The sequence below is a fragment of the Pygocentrus nattereri genome, chromosome 3 (assembly GCF_015220715.1).
Source record: "Pygocentrus nattereri isolate fPygNat1 chromosome 3, fPygNat1.pri, whole genome shotgun sequence".
Taxonomy (NCBI): Eukaryota; Metazoa; Chordata; class Actinopteri; order Characiformes; family Serrasalmidae; genus Pygocentrus; species Pygocentrus nattereri.
The window spans coordinates 48,302,505-48,322,931 of NC_051213.1; the positions used below are offsets into that span (position 1 = coordinate 48,302,505).

At 41.7% G+C, this 20,427-nt stretch overlaps 1 protein-coding gene across 1 annotated transcript in view; it reads right to left on the reverse strand.

The window, feature by feature from the left end:
* LOC108437450 (glutamate receptor ionotropic, NMDA 2D) overlaps positions 1-20,427 on the reverse strand; it is a 113,132-nt gene that overhangs the window by 42,025 nt on the left and 50,680 nt on the right. The window contains exon 7 of the mRNA XM_037537187.1: positions 4,745-4,950. Coding sequence (XP_037393084.1) covers positions 4,745-4,950 — 206 coding nt within the window. The remainder of the gene's footprint in view (positions 1-4,744; positions 4,951-20,427) is intronic.

Sequence of the window (20,427 nt, forward strand, 5' to 3'; positions counted from 1 at the left end):
ATCCCTGATGTAACCCCACCTTCACCTTGAAACCATTTGTCACTCCAACTGCACACCTCACCACTGTCTCACTATCCTCATACATGTCCTGCACCACCCTAACATACTTTTCAGCTACACCTGACTTCCTCATACAGTACCACAGTTCCTCTCTTGGCACCCTATCATCTGCCTTCTCTACAAGACATCTACAAGATATTTGCTTCCGTGTATTCAGACGCTTCACTACTGCTACTGTGCTGATATCTTGTTGACGTGTTACTGATACGCTGTTAAGAGTTTATTAATCATTTACAAAGGAACACTCCAAATAAAGTGATACCAAACTATGTCACTATGTGGCTGTATGAAAACACAAAAATGGGATCGAATCACCTGTATGAGATGAGTATGAGGTGTGACTGTGGGTTAGGCCTGGGTGGCATCTAAAAATTATTAACATATTTTCTTGTTAACAAATCAGGTCTTATTACTACCTTGAACGCTACTATTAAATGTTCATAGCCATAAAAAATAAATCTACTACATAAAAATATATTCATCAGAAAACAAGCACAAGCCTGACCTGAGCCTGATGTTGTTCTAGCTTGTGCTTTGCAGGCAAACTGTAGCAGGAGGTTTACTTCTAGTATGACTTAATATGTATGAAATATGCTAACTGCACATAGAAATCAGAGTCATAACAACTTCAACTGGGGGGCTCCTGAGTAGCACAACTGTCTAAGCGTTGGCTGTACCATCAGGATACTGTGAGTTTCATGCTACAGCCATATGTGTCTGGGAATCCAAGAGAAAACAATTGGCCTCACTCACTGAGTGGGATGGATGGTCCTCCCTATCCACCATCACTCAGCACAATGCTAGCCAACGTGGGCGCCTGTTAGCTGAACTGGCAGCTAGCATTTTCCTCCAAGTATATTAAGCTGTCCAATGATGCTGTGTTAGTGGCAGCTTGAAACGATGTGGCAGTGCTTCATATGACTCGCCTTCACTCTCCTTGCACTGGTAGCATTGTGTGATTAGTTAGCGAGTGGAACTGGAAATGGCTAAATTGAGGAGAAAATTGAGCAAAAAACAATCAGTATTATTATCAAGTTCTATACAACAGGAGAGTCCAACGACACAGTTTGATCGTTCAGAGGTGTTCGACCTGTGCCGTCAGTACACTGAGAACTGGTTGCTAAGTAATGACTCACTTTGTGAAGCTGCTAATTATCACTGCGTTTCTATTTGTCTTTAGAACATACAAACAAAAAATAGACACACTGGAAAACTTCTGTAAGACAATATTTGACCTACAACCCATTTGCCCAGACTCTGAAGAAGAATGACAGATGGTCTACATCACATTGTGAACTTGTTGTTAATCCTAATTGAGCTTTGTGGTTGCCAGCTGTGAACAAACTAGAATTCAGCAAAGAAGATGGGCTGTGAAATGCTTTACATACTGACTGGAACAAAACGACATTCAGGTTAACCTGACAATTAACGAAAAAACTGAACCTGATATTGTGACAGTTTTATGGATCCATACTGCAAAAACACAGAAATAATTAAACATTAAAGCACATTTGATGGACAATTTGGGTGTTTTTTGCCTTACTTTCTCTTTATTTTGCCGAACTGCTGAACTTTAAAATCAAAAGAACACTCTTTTTGAGTTATCGCAAAGAACATAGCTTCCCTCATGAGCTATTGCTTAATTATTTCATTAAAACCGGTAACCGTCAGATCCCTAGAAGGGACGAAGACAGGTTTTCCTGAACTTTATTGCACCGGTTGGCAAAATGTATCACCTTAATAATTACTTCTATGCACAGGACCAAGAAAGAAACCATGAAAAATGAGAGGGAGAAAGAGAAATGAGAAAGACAGGGAGATAGTGAGAGAGAGAGAGAGAGAGAGAGAGAGAGAGATATAGCCTAATCAGTCTGATGGAATGGGAGGTAGGTAAAAGAAGAGAATAATGAGATGAAGAAGAAAAGCGAGAAGCAGAAAGCATGCATAAGCATCGCCCTGTGCTTTACTGAACCTTCAGAAGAGTGTAACGAGACAGTAGTCAGCGGCTTCACACACACACACACACACACACACACACACACACACACACACACACACACACACGCGAACATACACAAACACAGGGCCAGTATGAGCGCAGTGAGGCAGTATCCATATGAGACACATTAATACCTCCAGCGCTCCACGAGATTGACAGGCTACACGATGAGCAAGTGTGGGTAGAGATGGCCATAAGGCAAACACATAAAAATGAGGGGGAGAACGAGGGAGCGAGAGTGACAGATCGATGGAAAAACAGCAGCGGTGAACGTAGCCCCCGGACCCCTGCAGCCCCGCCTGGGCCTAACCTGGCAAAGACAGTGAGAAACACAGACAGAATGGAAGGGAAATGAAAGAATGTGACAAATGATGTTACAAGAGAAATCCTCTTCTAGCTCTGGCCCAAGATGGCGGACGAGAGGACACGCTAAAAGAAAACGCTCGAAGCTGAGCCATCGGAACCGTTCTGGGGTCCCTCAGCTTGACCTTGTAGAAAAGCTTCTGCAAAGAACCGCCATTAAGAGACAGCCACTGTATGTTCAAAGGTATCTAGACACCAGTTCGCCCGGTATTTCATCCAAAATCAAGGCAGTTAATGGTGAATTTGTTCTCCTGTACTTCAGTAACAGACTCTACTCTTCTGGGAAGGATTTACGCTGATGCTGGAACACTGAGGATTTCCATTTAGCCAGGAAAGCGTTAGTGAGGTCAGCACTAGCCAATTATGTGTGGAGCTCCAGTTCATCTCAAAGGTATTCCATTGAGCTTCACACCCTCAGCTAATCCCAAAGGTGCTCTACGATTCAAGATTTAAGGCCTGAGATTCAATATTTATTGCCAAAGCAACTGATTGGAATTTAGTTTATTGGGCTTATACATACAGGAGAATATGTATGTTAACAGGCAAAACTAAATAACTGACAGGAAAGCCGATAACGATGCTTCAAAGGCAATAATCTCCGTAATGACTGACTGAATGACTGTAAACAGCCTGCTAAATAATAATAAATAATGTCTGGGTGTAGTGTTTTATTCCCTTTGACTGTTAAAGCAATGGATTATTATGAGGCACTAAAAGGCCATAAGGGTATGATATAGTACATTTTCCACCACTTCTGCTGAGGCCTCAATGACCACAGGCATCTTCAGCTTTATTCCACAGCCCCTCAACTACGAGCATGTAAAATACCATATTTTTTCATAGGTAAAGCATGTGGATGTGGCTTTAAAGCTCAGTCCTTTACTTGCACAAGTGTAGCAGAGTTTCTCCAGCAAAATATTTATGAACCCACACCAGAAGGAGCTTCATTTTAAAAAATGAAAATGTTAAAATAAGTAGTGGTATTACTTTATTTAATTTTCGTAACATTTTCATTATTTGATTCTCATTAAATCAGTTAATGTTAAAAGTATACTAGTTAAAGGTAGAAAGTAGTTCCAAGCTTCAGCAGGTTGTGTGTGTGTGTTTTATGTGGTCTGGGAGGTGATTGGGGCATATAGTCCCGATTTAGCAAGACAATATTGTATTAATCATTTTTAGATATTGCCCAGGCCTACACCACACTTACACTTCACACTCAGGTGACCCAATCTGATTTTTGTGTTTTCGTAGACAATACAGCCACATCATTTACATAACATATGCAAGAGTGTTAATCAATACTACTTAATAATTCCTTCATTTTTAGGATGTGTTAAATATGACGTTACGGAGTGATAGGTTTCGCTATTTGGCATTCATTTGATACTTTGTTTAATACTGGCTTAAGATCAAATTTAGCAGCCCTGATCATTTGAGTGAAATATTTGACTACTTTAACTGGTAACTAGCAGTTTAACTACCAGTTACTGACACTCTTTATACATATCTTATTTCAAACTCAGGTGATCTAGATCAACTAAACAACAGAACTCCAACTCATTCCACATCAACTAATTACACAAATTGTTTACAACAGATCTGAAAAGTTCTTTCAGCAAATGTCTCATGTACAGACTGATGGAAAAATAGCAGCGGTGAATGGGAGACCCTAAAATGGTTAAATGCATCCAGAATTCCAGAAGCCCATTAAGGACCCTTTAATATAACTATTTTTTTGCACAGAAGCAGAATGAACTTTCCTTTAGTTTTCAACCTCATGCTTAGTCCTTGGCTAAAGGTGACCCAGAACTACAGCCATCAGTGGAACAACACTGTCGAATAGCATGGATTCCTCCAAAAGTCCACAAGCCCATTAGGAGCCTTTAAAGAACCCTTGAGAGTGAATTCACCCAGACATGTCTCTCAGTCTCTGATATGCAGAGGCTTACATAAACAACTCAACTTTCACATTAAAGGTGAATTCCACAGATTTCTCAATATTTCTGTATGATTCACTGGTTAAGACGTAAACAAAGTCATTTAGAGTGGTTTGATGTGAAATGCCCTGTTTCAGAAAAACTCAGTTCACAGTGGTGGTGATAGGAACCAGACGTCCACCTCTAAAAGCTCCCTCACAGAAAGTTTTGTCTAAAGTGTATATGAAACTCATTGATGGCCAAAAGGGAAGCAAAATAGCCCCTAAATAAATTTTTTTGTCATTATCATCACCATTCGGGTGGGCGGAGCGTCTGAGGCTGAGAGTAATATGGCCTTGACAAGGTGGATAAGCGAGAGTGGCTTAACAGCAGATTTGCTACTGACGTGGCATTGAGAGGTCGTCGGCAGGGCACAGAATCCCTGATGCACGTTCCGGAGGCGGGGTCAGCCAATTCCACGATGACGAAGGGCCGCTCCTCCAGGGTCACCACCCTCAGGTGCTGAGCATCATCAGGTGGCTGCAGGAAGGGGCCGTAACGAGACCATGCAGGGTATCGCAGACGGAGTACACCATTCTCCCACCATCCTACCTGAGACCACACACAAACACACACAGGGAACACAGTAAGGTTAAGCTATGGCCGTGGTGATTCAAATATAAGCCTTTCCAAGCTCATCTTAGTATTTGTTTATTTAATCCAGCAATTAAATGAGATATAAAGCTTGGAATAAAACATGAAAATATTGTAAAGGTCTCTGTCTAGAACTGCAGAGTTTGTAGCAACACAAGCAGGTGATATTGTGTCTCATGCTAAGCTAAGCAGAGATGCATACAGAAATCAGCCGATGTGCCGATTCAGTTATTTTGCTCCCTGATCTGAGAACTTTAATGCTTCTAAGATCTACTATAAGACTACTACAAGATCTCCCTGCAGAACTAATTAGCTTTATTCATGGGCCTTTGAATGACTGTTCCCCGAAATCCAGAAACCCAGATGAAAACCCTGTCTAAAAGCAAATTTACATCTAAGAAAAGCAGAATCTTTCATCAACAGAAGCGGACCACTGAATTTGGATGTACACGTTCTTCTTGGAACACCATCAAAGGCCTCAGCTGACAGATTCTTCTAAATGCTCTACACCCCAAATCAGTGCAACAATGCAATAACGGAACATCTGAGTATTTTAACGGTGAGTATCAGCCGATACTGATCCGATACAATCCGATCTTTGTGTTTTCATGGATAACGTAGCTGCCTTATTTAAATCATATACACTAGTGTGCTAATTAATACCACAGCATTATTACTTCGTCTTTAGTACGTGCTTGACGTGACATTACGGACGGATGGTGTTGGGGTTTTTGCCATTCATTTTATAGTGTGTTAAATGTTGGCCTCCCTGGTGGTTTGGCTACCCATTACTTTAACATGCTGCAGTGAAATCTTTGATATGAGCACAGTGGTATGTACTCTGCACATGTATCTCACATTTTGTTGTGAAATACTCATGTGAAATAATTATTTTTGTACACTATGTTTGTATATTCCTCTTTTGAACACACCATAGATGCTGATTTAAAATGAGAAGCAGCACGGCCGGTAAAGAAGAAGGTTCCATCCCCAGTTTTGTTTTCGTCTTGTGAGTGAAAAACGTTGTGGGTGTTTATTTTGTACACGTGTCTGGTGGCATGCTGTTTGCAGTAAGGACAAGTGTTTAGAAGCAACAAGAATCAAACACAGTAAAACATTAGCATCGCAGATATTACAAGATTTCACATTCCACAGTAAAACAGATCCACATCGCAAACATGTGTATCTCTTTGTCCTTCATTTTCCTTGTATTCCTTTTTTTATGTGTAGTTTTATGTACCAAAACCTCATTTCTGCATGACAGTTTTCCAACCTAAATATATGTATGTAAATAATCTCTTTTGATTAGCTTTATTGTGCATCATTCAAAAAGCAGTCTGGACTATCACACTCCTTTCAGCATCAGAGTGAATGGGCAGGGCTAAAACACTGTAGGCTGTGCATCGCAGTATACCAGCTTCTCCAGTAAAGTTGATTTAGTGGGATAATCACTGTTAGAACTGCATGCTGTTATGTTACATTTTACGGGATTATTGAAAGGGAACACACAGCAGTGCGTCCTGCTATGATGTACGGTTTGGAGACTGTGGCTCTGTCTAAAAGACAGGAGGCTGAGCTGGAGGTGGCGGAGATGAAGATGCTGAGATTTTCGTTGGGAGTGACAAGGATGGACAGGATTAGAAATGAGCAGATCAGAGGGACGGTGAAGGTGGAGCAGTTTGGAGATAAAGCCAGAGAGGCCAGGTTGAGATGGTTTGGACATGTGTTGAGGAGGAATAGTGGATATATTGGTCAAAGAATGTTGGAGATGGAGCTGCCAGGTAGAAGGAGAAGAGGTAGACCTCAGAGAAGGTTTATGGATGTAGTGAAGGTGGACATGGAGATGGTTGGTGTGAAAGTAGAGGAGGCAATGGATAGGGCAAGATGGAGGCAGATGATCTGCTGTGGCGACCCCTAAAGGGAGCAGCTGAAAGAAGAAGAAGACTGAAAGGGAACACACATAATGCTCACCATGGATTCTGTGTGGCCAGAACAACCTGACAAATCACATTTTTTTGTGCCCAAATGCTACAAACTATATATGAGGTTTTTGTCACTGTTTATCAATTATTTCAAATGTGTTTGAAACAGTAATCTGACCTTCGCTTTTGAGCATTTTCCTACCTCCTCATTCAGAGAGATGGAAGTCTAGTATTGTATGGCTGGAAATGAGCGCCTGGTGGCATTGAAAACTGAACACTTTCTTGAGAATTGCCCCGTTGTGGGACTATTAAAGGACTGTCTTATAAGGACTTTGGTTTGAACCCCCATCCTTCTGGTTGCTAGGTCACCTCTGCTACCAACTGAACAGAATTGTGCTTAACATAACTGTTAAATGACATATTAAAACACGCTTGGACTGGCTCAGATCCTGAACCTTTGTCCAAACATAAATGCTCCAAACAAAAAGATGAAATTTGTACAGTATAAAGTTTTATACAAGTCAACATTCTGTAGGTCTGCTGGTGCTATGTTAAATCAAAAATTAATGAAATCAAGCCATTCATCAGGTATATATCATGTCTTGTTAGCGGAGGCAACAGACCGCTGATTTTTTTTTTTATTCATAACTGTATGCAATATTCTTGTTCCAATATTCAATCACTAGTCCTTTAAAATGTGAAAATGCCCACCCCTAGTAAGGTCAAGGATTAGACCTTGCTAGCTGTATGTCACAAACGAATATTATATTAATTTTACCCGTAACCATATACCATTTTGTTGTTCGATATTCACTATTCCTTTAAAAATGTGAATAGTTAAAAGGGCCAAAATGCCCCTGGTAAGGTCAAGCATTACATAGACAAGGTTAGTACTTTGACCGTTGGGTCAAGTGAGGGCTGTACCCAAGAGAATATTCATCTGTGTCCACTTACAAGTACCTCCTCAATAAAAATGTATGTGCTTTTTTATTTTCGGTGAGGGCTGAAACGTCCGCCTTAGACTGGAACGCATTCGTGCATTCACTCTCACTCTATTAACAATGAATCTCCTACACATGGAAGTCAGAGGTCAATCCCGGTCCATTAAATCTCATTTTAAAAAGGCTCCTTTTGGGATGTCATTGAGGCAGGCACTTGGAGGGGAATGGGTCTGCTCTATGACGGTGATCCTGTAGAGCGTGCGGAGGCAATAAAAAACAAGTGCCTCCTCAGTACTTCTCCGCAGTCCCACACTACTCAGACAGTTGGGCCTTTATCGCTGGGCCTTTCCTCCAAAGAGGCAGCAGAGGCTTTCTGCCTGTAGAGAGGAGGAGAAACTCTTTTGCTAAGTGCTGGCCCATAGAGGAAAAGGTCACACAGACACTTGAGGGCTTGATTTACTAAGAGCGCTATTAAGGCCAGCTCATTTGCTTGTGCGCATGGTCGAAAACTAGCAAAACAGTGCTCTCAATTCGTCTTCACCGTGCTGGCGATCTGGCAACAATAACTGTAGATTACAGCGGCAGTAAAGGAAGCTCATTTGTATATGTAACCACTCACCTTTAAGCCTGATTTATTCATTCCCAATCCAGGGAGTCTCAGAGGTCTACACAGACAAAGTGATGATAATTTACACAAGAAAAACAGCCGGATTGGGCTGTCCAGCTTCAACGCAGCCCATCCCACGAGACATCTAGTACAGCTCAGATATATTTTACTCGTTATGCGCAGTCCATTTATAATTAGATAATAATTAGCCTTTTGTGTTTGCATAGCAAACAACTGCACTGATTTTTGTCACTTCTCCATACAGAACCATAAGGGCCTACAAGATCTCCCTGCAGAACTAATTAGCTTTATTTAAGGGCCTTTGAATGGCTGTTCCCCGAAATCCAGAGATCTGAACAAAAAAAAAAAAAAAAGAAGAAGCAAATTTACATGTAAGAAAGGCAAAATCTTTCATCAACAGAAGGGGACCACTGAATTAGGACATACACATTCTAGATGGAAAAGCACCATCAAAGGCCTCAGCTGACAGCTTCTTTTAAATGCTCCACGACCCAAATGAGCGAAACAATGCAGTCATGGAATATTTTTTCAGCAATGAGACAAACAGCTGAAGAAATGAAAAACTTACAAGAAGACCACCTTCAAATGTCAGCTCCGCCGATTAGGCATGAAAACCATTAGCCAGGTAACGAGTGGGCTAACACGATGAGATAACACCAACAGGAGCTGCGTGGCCCTTCAAACTGTCAGCTTGTGAATGCCGGAGCGCTACGAGGCTGTGTGTTTCCTCATTACTTCGGGCCTTGTGCGCCCGCTGCCGCATCTCCAGATCCGCAGCCGTCATACTGCTCAGATTTGCTGATGACACCACAGTGGTGGGTCTTATCAGTGACGGCGACAGAGCTGTGCGCGGAAAGCGGTGGTGTATCACCTTGCATCACGGTATGCAATCCTTCAGTAAATCACACTCGCCGAAAAATGGGTCAAACTGGCTGTCAGTAGGAAGTTGGAGTTTTAGGGCTGAATGTGGAGAAGCGTCTGGCCCGACAGCTCCGCGCCCACTGAAGACTGGGTAGAAATCACTGAACAACAAACAGATTTACCACCTTACCTTTCCATTCTAGTCTGGCTACACTCACACATGACATGCTGTGCTTTTAGCTCACACTCATTCACACACAAAACTGGTCCTTGCTTTTTTAATCTAAAAGAGTTTAAAGTAGTACATTGTTAAAGTTTCGTTACTCGGACTACACAGTTAATATATAGAAACTTCTACGGTTCGACGATCAATCAAGTTTTATTTTCAATTACAATTTTGGCTTCCAATGATTATAAAGACAGGATAATCGTGATGACTGTGCCACATACTGTCTCCTAATGATGCTCTCATCTTGTCTTGCGTTATAAATCCAGCACACTTTCCTTTACAGCAGTGTGCTGGATTCATAACGCAAGACAAAACGAGAGCATCATTAGGAGACAGTATGCGCCCTCCCTACAAGCCCAAACTCATTTTATTTTGGTCAAATTTATTTTTATTCGTTATATTTATGTATGTTTAACGATTCAGTAGGTTGTGGAAGTACACTATAAGATAGTTGATCTTTTTATTTTTCTATATTATTTTTATATCATTTATTTACGTGTACATCTATTACTTACACAATTAATTGAACCTTTTTCACTTAAATTTTTATTATATTTATATATGATTAAAACAATATAAAATATATATTTAAACAAAAATTATATTTACACTCCAAGAAAACCCAAACGTTGATTAAACACATGTTTCCAAAGTCAATAAGTAATCATGTTAAATAACTGTGATCTCAATATCGACCAAAATAAACATGATTATGATTTTTGCCTTAATCATAGCAGTCCTAGAAACTCTGCTGCAAAAATAGGGTTGAATTGTATTTTTGAATTCACTGTTTTGTGATGTCATGAGGATCACACTGAAGTTATCAGAGAGTTTCAGTCTGAACTGCCTGTTCAAAAACCTACCTGCATTATGGTTTACATGACTGACAGCGTCAGGTTTCAGACATCAAACAATCAGAAAAAACACTGTAATGTCTGACCTCTGATATGATCAGCTGACTTTTAAGTGGGCCTAAAATGTTCTGTCTGGCCCGACATACAGCACTGCATTTGGAGTCTGATCCAAACTCAACCTGCCCCAAACCACCTCATCAATTTAAAATCTGACCTGAACCATCCTTTGACCATCCAAAGTACCAAATAAAATCTGACAGGATATTGCTGGTTACTGTGTCATGACAATAATAATATAACTGATCATTTAAAAACAATATATAATAATAATATGCTAATAAAATGGAAAGAAACAACTGTCCAATATAAAGTTTGAATCAGGGATGTAATAAATCTAATCATCAAACAATTATTTGCAAATAATATCCCAAAGTATTTTAGTGTGGAGAAGCTTTCCCCACTGCCCTGTTCTCATGCTGTGAGATGCTGACATAGCAGGATGTTACAGTTCACCTGTTTAAACGAGCAGCCGGGTCCCACCAGGTCCAGACAAATCTTTCAAACTCTAATAGTTGGACATCAGGCAAAACTGCCTCGGGCCAAAAGGCACCGGGGACATCCCACCCACACACACACACACACACACACACACCACTGCCTCAGACAAAAACGATAAAGTCTGTGTGACGTCTGCAATTCTGTCTTACTACTTTAATTACAGTTTCTGACCAAACTAAATATGTCAGTACACTCCAGCCACACCTTTTACTGAACTTGTAGTATAATGATGTTCTTTTATTTGGCCTCCATGGATCCATGACATACCTACTAGAAGGAAAAGTATGCAAACGCAAAAACAAAAATAAAAAAAAGTAAAAAAACACCCCCCAGCCTCAGGTCCTCCATAATAAAACAAACAGCTTTTGCTATTATTGTGCTGCTCATCTGATGTTATTAGCAGCAGCTCATTAAGCAAGAATGATATGAGTATCTATCAAGTGTCAAATGCTACAACAAACAAATTATGCAGACACTACAGCAATGTCATGTTACTGGAAGAAGAGAAATGCATGCTCTGCTGTTAAATTCTCTCATTTGGTGTGAACCACCATAAAATGGGTTCCCACCAAGGTGGAAATTAGTAGTGGACCTCGGGGGTCCAGAGCGCCCTAAACGAGACCCCCTAATTGTCTCAAAACCAAAATTAATGTATGATGTTATACTGTCCATTAGAGAATAACAGATGCTCTAATACAAATTCAGGGAAACGTCATTGCCTAGGCTGCCTCAGGGTGGCGCTGCATCAAACCGGATCAGACAGAGGGAAAAAGTGAAATGCTACTCATTTTTCAAATCAAAGAGAAAAATGAGGAGGTGTGTAAGATCTCAGTTAATGTGTGAAAGAGTGCATTACCAAGCTAGAAAAGAGAAAAGCTGTTAAACCAAGCATTTTGGTGCCACTGAGGCATCAGCGCTGCTATGGCGAGTGAGTTAGCAGCCAGCTAACGCTGGAGTAGCCAGCCGACATAGAACCCCTTGAACACTGGTTCCCACCAGCAGTGAACGGAGCACAGGTTCTCTTGGAAGTGGACTGAGACACGCAATTTTTGAGTACCATTTGTTTAGTGTGTACCTGAGTATTGGTGTTCACACCCGTCAAAACAGACCAAGCAAAATGCTGCTGTCAGAACAAAACCTCGTATATCCATTTCTCGGTTTTTGACATAGTTTGAAAGTGACTGTCGGCCTTTACACTGTGTGTACATTTCATGACGAATGAACCACCAGAAATGGAACAAAATTAATTGGAAAATATTCTGGTTCCATTGACTTACATTAAGAGTAAAGCATTTTTTATCCTCCTTCTGTAAAGTTACCATTTGAGATATCAGGTTTTGTTCCAACAGCACAGAAAAGAAAAACATTTGGTTGGTCTGCATTAAATAACGTAGGTGTGTCAGTTTCATGTTCACCATACATATTGTATCAACCTATATTATATCAGAATTTTCAGCTGTTAAACCCCTTAAATAGACCCAACGGCAGACCCGTAGTGTTATTACACACGTCTAAAACCTAAGAATAGCTCAACCGGTTTGCACTCAAGTTCCTGTAGATACTGATTAATAAGCCTGAGATTTTAAGGGGTTAAGTTGCTAACGGTATCTGTGACACAGTTCTCAAATTGTTCAGGTCTTAGTATTCATTTCAAATCTCAGTGTTTTGTGAAAAGTGTCTATTTTGCATCTCTTTAGGGAACACAATGGGAGTAGCCAAGTGGGCCAACTTCCCTGGCCTTTGGTTATGTCCCCGACACATTCATACATGGCCACAGCTATCAGTAGAGCTGCAGCTCTCGGCTCAATCCCCACGGAGCCATTCAGCAGCCACAGACACTGAGAAGCTTCTCTGCTGTATTACACATCCCTCGCTGAGACGTGTGCAGAGTACACAGGTGTGTCTGTGTGTGTGTGTAATTGGTCGGTAGCAGACTGGTGGCTGGTTCAACTACGGAGCAGGAGCGCATAATTGAAAGGGAAACAGTAGCAGTCAGCGTGTTGCTTCCTATAGGCGAGGGCTGCTTAGCCCACCTAAATCCACTCTGTAGTCTTAGATATGTACTATAGAATGTACTGTTGACAGGTGGAGCCAGGCATCAACACCCCCACTCAAAACCACAACCAGCTAGTACAAGGGTGAGCATCATCAAGCAGCTCAAGAATCAAGCAAATCAAGAATTTGATTTGTAGGTCAAAAGAAAATAACCAACACAGTTTAACAACAAATGGACTTAAACGCTGGAGTTAATGTATAACTGCCAATTCACTCTTTAGCCCTAAAGATCAGTGTAGACTGCTGGTCACCATAGCAACACAGACAACAATGTCACCTAGCTAGGAGCTACCGAAAAGGCAAAGAGAAAGATTTAAGACTAACATTGATGATTTGGAGACAGTTCATTTGGTTTCCTGATCATGTTTAATCTGTGGCGAACCATCAAACACTAAAAAGTTGCGAAGATGAAGTCAGCGTTTCTTTTGCCAGCTTCTCATTCTGATTATCTCGCTCCCCCTTAACCGGTACAGCAGTTACATTTTGGCACCTCAGGCACCGTTTAAGGTGGAATGGGAAAATTCAATGAAGAAGCTGGCCAATGAGAAGTAACTCCAGCCTCGTAAAAAATCAATCATCAAGAGACATTTTACAACAAACTGTTCTACTTCCCAGTAGGTTAGGTTTCCTGCTGGAGATGTGAGAAAAGTGGCTGAGCTAAAAGCTTAAAGGAGAGCAAATTAAGTCCGTGTTTTCATTTCTATTATATTTTTTTAGCTTATACTAGTACATCAGCACATACACGGACATATTTACAACCAATACGGTCTAACATTTGGGCTGCCGACCCCAGAACTAGTACACAACGCTGACTTGAATTTATATAGAGTACAAAACAAACTGCCCCTCAGTGCTGGCTGTCAGAGTCACTTTGATTCGAAGATATCTGCTATTGTTTTCTTCAGAGCACTCATTTACTGTAGCATTTACTGCTATTCAAATCACACAGAATGTGTTTAATCTGCTCCCAGAATTCTCTGACTGGTTGAGTTCTATTCGGTTCAGCAGAAGCTTGAAAGTTGAGTACTGTGTGATCCCTAATCGTTCAGTGTGTGATCCCCAATAATTCAGTCGCCCACAAAATTTTAAAAAATCAGATAGTGTGAGATGCCCAGTCTTTTTATAATCTATTCAGACTTTTAAAGCTAGCACATGTGCTATATAAACTACAGACCAACTACAGACCAGATGTGTTTCAAGTGGCTGTATTTTTCATTTCAGTTCTGTCCTTCAGACTCAAAGTTGTTCTATAATAAAACTAAACTAAAATTCTAACGACTCAAGACTCAAAATACACTCACAACCTAGAGACTCAATTCAGACTTGCATGAATCAACCTTACCGACTCTGCTACAGGTAAACCAGCAGGCGTGCGAGGTACATTAAGCCTCTCTGTTTTTATTAAATAGAATGGAGAGCAACAGAATTCAAACACAGAACACACAGACTGGTGTCAACTACAAGCCACCACAACAGTATCAGTGTGTCCTGACATCAATTCTTCAGGTCTCTGGAATTGTACTGGAGGAGTGTAAGGTCAGAAACATACTCACTTCAAGTATGCGAGTGCAAATGACAATAACACTTTGCAAATGTACACCTCCCCCCCGAAATCAGAGCGGGATCTACTGTATTATTATTACAGCCACAGTTAGTGCCGCACTGCTATGGTACTGGTGCCGATGCTGGCACTTAAATGTAGTATCAGTATCGCCGATGGGGAAAACCGATACCTATGACCAATACTACAAAGCAATTTTTGACAACCGCACATACACAAAAAAAATTATATATATATATATATAAACACTATACTTCAAGAAAGTTTCATGATGCACGATATGTGATATTTTCTTTTTCAGACATTTGATCAATTGGAACAGAAAAAAATAATCTAAATTTTAAAAAAATACTATCAAAAACTGAATAGAATTAATTTTATTTAGTATTTCACATACGGTTTTGCACTAAATCCAGTTAAATGGGACTAATTTTACTCTCTTTATAATGAAACATGCAGTTGGTCAGTGTGCTACAAGTACTAACGATATCCACCACATGTTAAGAAAAGCATTTTCTACTGTATTGTGACATAATTTAGCATAATAAGTTGTATTGATGCAGCACACTTGTCTGGAAGAGAATTTGTCACTCATCTGTATGTGTGGGATAAATCTGGATAACAGGTCATTTTGGCCAAGGTTCACAGCTCAGATGACCCCCTGTTTTCGTTGTCAGTGACTTTCGCAGTAGCACAGAGCACCACAGCCAACCACATGACTACGGCACAGAACAGAAAGTATCAATATCTCCCAGCAAGTGGCTCTCCTGTCTGTTTACCCGACCGCCTGCTTGTCACCTTCACATCTCCGCTGCTCCCTCCTGTCATCAACCTGTCTCCATGGGTCATTTCGACTGTCCGTTTGTCTGCCTGTCTCTCCGTCCCCTCGTTCACCTACCCACTCAAGTGGTTAACTCAGAATAAGCTTCCTCCTGGACTGCCGAAAGCAGTGAGCTCTAACAGGCGAGGCAAGCTGGAGTTTTGCAAGCTTGTCTGTGAATGTGACAGACAGCCACATCTGAAAAATCCAGCACAGGAACAGATCCAGACACATGTCCAAACAGGTGACAACAGCTAGCCTAGTATTATGGATCTGGGAACAAAACACATGGTTTCTTTCTTTCTTTCTTTTTTTAAGATATGCATGACTTTTCATAAAGTAGCACAGCTAGGCAAGGTGAGACATTTTATTCTAGAAACTGCTGCTTGCAGGAAAATACACTACTGCTCCAATGTTTACATGTCTTATTAATAAATATGACTTCTGCATGCAATATTAACCTACGCAATGTAGTGTTAAAGAAATAAACTAGGCACTAAAATATAAAACAAATATAAACCAGACAAAATAAACTGTAATTATCTAGAGGTGGTCAAGACGACTTGCTGAAGTGCAGACCGAGCATCAGAACGGGGAAGAAAGGGGATTTAAGGGACTTTGAACGTGGCGTGGTTGTTGGTGCTGGTCTGAGTATTTCAGAAACTGCTGATCTGCTGGGATTTTCACGCTCAACCATCTCTAGGGTTTACAGAGAACGGTCCGAAAAAGAGGAAATATCCAGTGAGCGGCAATGGGAGGACAATGGGGGGAGAGATATTGGATCAGGAAGTGCAGAGAATTAGTGAGGTGGAAGTGAGGGCAGCTTTAAAAAGGATGAAGAATGGAAAGGCAGTTGGTCCAGATGACATACCTGTGGAGGTATGGAGATGTTTAGGAGAGAAGGCAGTGGACTTTTTAACCAGGTTGTTTAACAAAATCCTGGAGAGTGAGAGGAGGATGCCTGATGAGTGGAGAAGCAGTGCACTGGTCCCCATTTTTAATAAGAAGGGTGATGTGCAGCTCTGCAGTAACTACAGAGGTATAAAATTGATGAGCCACACCATGAAGGTATGGGAAAGAGTTGTTGAAGCAAGGCGAAGGCGAGAGGTCCAGATCAGTGAGCAGCAGTTTGGTTTCATGCCCAGAAAGAGAACCACAGATGCCATTTTTGCGTTGAGAGTGTTGGTAGAGAAGTACAGAGAAGGTCAGAAGGAGCTGCATTGTGTCTTTGTGGATCTAGAGAAGGCAGATGATAGGGTGCCAAGAGAGGAACTATGGTACTGTATGAGGAAGTCAGGTGTAGCTGTAAAGTATGTTCGGGTGGTGCAGGACATGTATGAGGATAGTGAGACAGTGGTGAGGTGTGCAGTTGGAGTGACAAATGGTTTCAAGGTGAAGGTGGGGTTACATCAGGGATCAGCTTTGAGCCCCTTCTTGTCTGCAATGGTGATGGACAGGTTGACAGATGAGGTCAGGCAGGAGGCTCCATGGACCATGATGTTTGCAGATGACATTGTAATCTGTGGTGAGAGTAGAGAGCAGGTGGAAGAGAATCTGGAGAGGTGGAGGTTTGCACTGGTGAGGAGAGGAATGAAGGTCAGTAGAGACAAGACGGAATACATGTGTGTGAATGAGAGGGAGGCAGGTGGAAAGGTGAAGATGCAAGGAGTAGAGGTCGTAAAGGTGGACGACTTCAAATATCTTGGGTCAACCATCCAGAGCAATGGACAGTGTAGAAAAGAGGTGAAGAAGAGGGTGCAGGCAGGATGGAGAGGGTGGAGACAGGTATCAGGACTGATGTGTGACAGAAGGATAGCAGCAAGAGTGAAAGGGAAGGTTTGGAGAATGGGCAGATTGGTTCCAGATGATAGAAAGGCAACAGGAACTCAAATAACCACTTGTTACAACCAAGGAATGCAGAACACCATCTCTGAACGCACAACATGTCGAACCTTGAAGAAGATGGGCTACAGCAGCAGAAGACCACACCGGGTGCAACTCCTGTCAGCTAAGAACAGGAAACTGAGACTACAGTTCGCACGGGCTCACCGAAATTGGACAACAGAAGATTTGAAAAATGTTGCCTGGTCTGACGAGTCTCGATTTCAGCTGCGACATTCAGATGGTAAGGTCAGAATTTACATAAACAACATGAAAGCATGGCTCCATCCTGCATTGCATCAACGGTTCAGGCTGGTGGTGGTGGTGTGATGGTGTGGGGAACATTTTCTTGGCACACTTTGAGCCCCTCAGTACCAATTGAGCATCGTTTAAATGCTGCAGCCTACCTGAGTATTGTTGCTGACAATGTCCATCCCTTTAAGACCACAGTGTACCCATTTTCCTTCCAGCAGGATAATGCACCATGTCACAAAGCTCATATCATCTCAAACTGCTTTCCTGAACATGACAATGAGTTCACTGGACTCCAATAGAGCTCCTTTGGGATGTGGTGGAACAGGAGATTCGCATCATAGATGTGCAGCCGACAAATCTGCAGCAATTGCGTGATGCTATCATGTCAATATGGACCAAAATCTCTAAGGAATGTTTCCAACACCTTGTTCTGAAGGCAGTTCTGAAGGCAAAAGGGGGTATATATATATATATACTTAGTAATGTGTCACAGCATTAATACAGAATTCAGCTGGTGCACTCATTTCACAATGGCTTTGAACAGGGCACAGCCAATGAGATTTTAGGCGCCACATCACAGAAATCTTGTTTTTCTGTCTTAAGATCTGTCAGGTCAAGATAAAACGCAAATATTCAAATTGTATCTTAAAACTCAATCGAGGTTGAAAATCAACTGTCATGTCTGCCACCAAGCAACGGACAACACACAGCTGAAACCTAATCAAAATAATGTTAAAATGTAAGTTACAGCTGCCGTTACTGACATAAAAAAGGTCAAACAAAACAAACGTGTGATAAACTGTAAAGCCCATTTCACACCAGAAGCGACGCAGCACGCGTGTTAGTCCAAAACCATTCCACAACGCTTGTTAGTTGCACTGGACGGAAGCAAGAGCAGATGCTGCTTGTGTTGCGTTTTCACGTAATATAAACATCTGTATTGTCTGTTTATTACTCATATAAACTTTATGTAGATGACAAAGAGATCAACAAATAAAATCTTAACAGAACTCATTTTCATTAATTAAAATAAAAAACATTGTGTTCAGTTATTGTGAACTAGTTCTTTTTCCATAGTTCCAACTGATTAGATGTCTGAAAAAAATACATACTGTGTATCATGATATTATATTTTTGCCATATCACCCACCTTTGTTCTACAGCTTTCTCGGTCATTTTAAAATCATCTACAGCTTTAAAATTTACTGTACCCGCTTTCCTCAAAGCTTTCTAGTATTAGGACCATCTTAACTGGTAGAGAGAGCATTTAATGTGAAGCTTGAACAACGATCTTTGAGCCGAGATAATTTTGTTCATCATTCATTCATTCCTTTTTCTAATACAGCTTCTTAATGATTATTTAAAAACTAACAATAAAGCAGTAGAATAATTTAACACACTTATCTCTAACCAAATTGGTTTATGTTAGTGGAAGCACTGACATTTTTGAACAGTAGCGTAAATGCTAATGACGCACGGTGTCACGTCCTTATGGTCGTCTTTGATGTTTGCAGATGAATTGTGCTGCTCTCTCTCCCTCTCTTTCTGCCTCTGCCAGCCAGTTCTGAGCAAGTCCAAATCAGAAGCAGGGAGATGTCTTAACTTTCAGCTGTGTCGGAGCGTGGGCCGGCAGAAGTGTTTGGAATGGAGTGAGAGCGGAGCTGTGGGTGTGCAACGAAGCGGCGGAGCTGCAGAGCCCTCGTCCTGCTCTGAGGGGGGCTCAGGCTGGAACAGGCGGGGGGCGCCGGGCGCTGATCAAACAGCGTCTCCCCAGGGGAACGGCTAATGCTTTCACAGGGCGAAACACAAACACGCTGCCATGACACCCCCATCCCTCTGAACAGCCCTCAGAGGGCGAGCGACAGCAGGGATAAAACAGGACACGCTTAACACAGAGGGTTCCTTACAAAATCAACACGACAGCGTTTAAACAAGCTGAATACACAGCAGCGCTGCAGATTTGATCTGCCATAACCCACTCCGGAGGTGGGCAAGGACGAATCCGTTTACAGCCACGCATTTTTATCCTTTAATTTGATGAACGGTTATGTTTCGAGATACGTTGCGTGTGACGGCATAATTGTGTGGATGCTGCATTAGTGAATAGTTCTAACAAAAGGAGAATTTAATGCTCAGCATTAAGGGCATATAAATGTGCCATTTGAGGCAGGGTAACCATTGACTACTGAAGTCATCAATTCTGCATTTCACAGAATTCATTTAGGAACAATTAGTGGGCCCTCTTTTACCAGAGTGCTGACCACCAGAAGAAAATAAACGTCAGCACATCCTCGTAAACCAGTGCTCCATTAAGCTTTTTATGAGAATCAGAAAAACAGATTCTGGGAGCCAAACTCGCCACAAAGGTGCCAGAATCCAGAGCCTTCGCTGCAGGGCCTTGAAAACTAGCTCTCTGGGCCATGCGGGGATGAAATCCAACTCAGGGTGGCATCCTGTAACCCTCAGCCAGCTGTTGCATCACCCAGTTTGTTATAAGGCCTGATATATTCAGGCCGTCTTTGACAATCTCAAGACTACAACATGCTGCCGGCTGGAGGGCCAAATTGCTCTTTTGCCAAGTAGTCTGTAACAAATACCTCAAATCAGAGCCAGACGTGCGACTTAAATGGGTGGAGGAGAAAAGGAAAGGCCGAAAGAGGAGAGAGAGGGAGAGAGAGTGAGAGAGAGGGAGAGAGAATGAGCGAGAGAGAGAGAGAGAGAGAGAGAGAGAGAGGGAGAGAGAATGAGCGAGAGAGAGAGTGAGAGAGAGAGAGAGAGAGAGAGTGAGAGAGAGAGAGGGAGAGAGAGTGAGAGAGAGAGGGAGAGAGAATGAGCGAGAGAGAGAGAGAGAGAGGGACAGAGAATGAGCG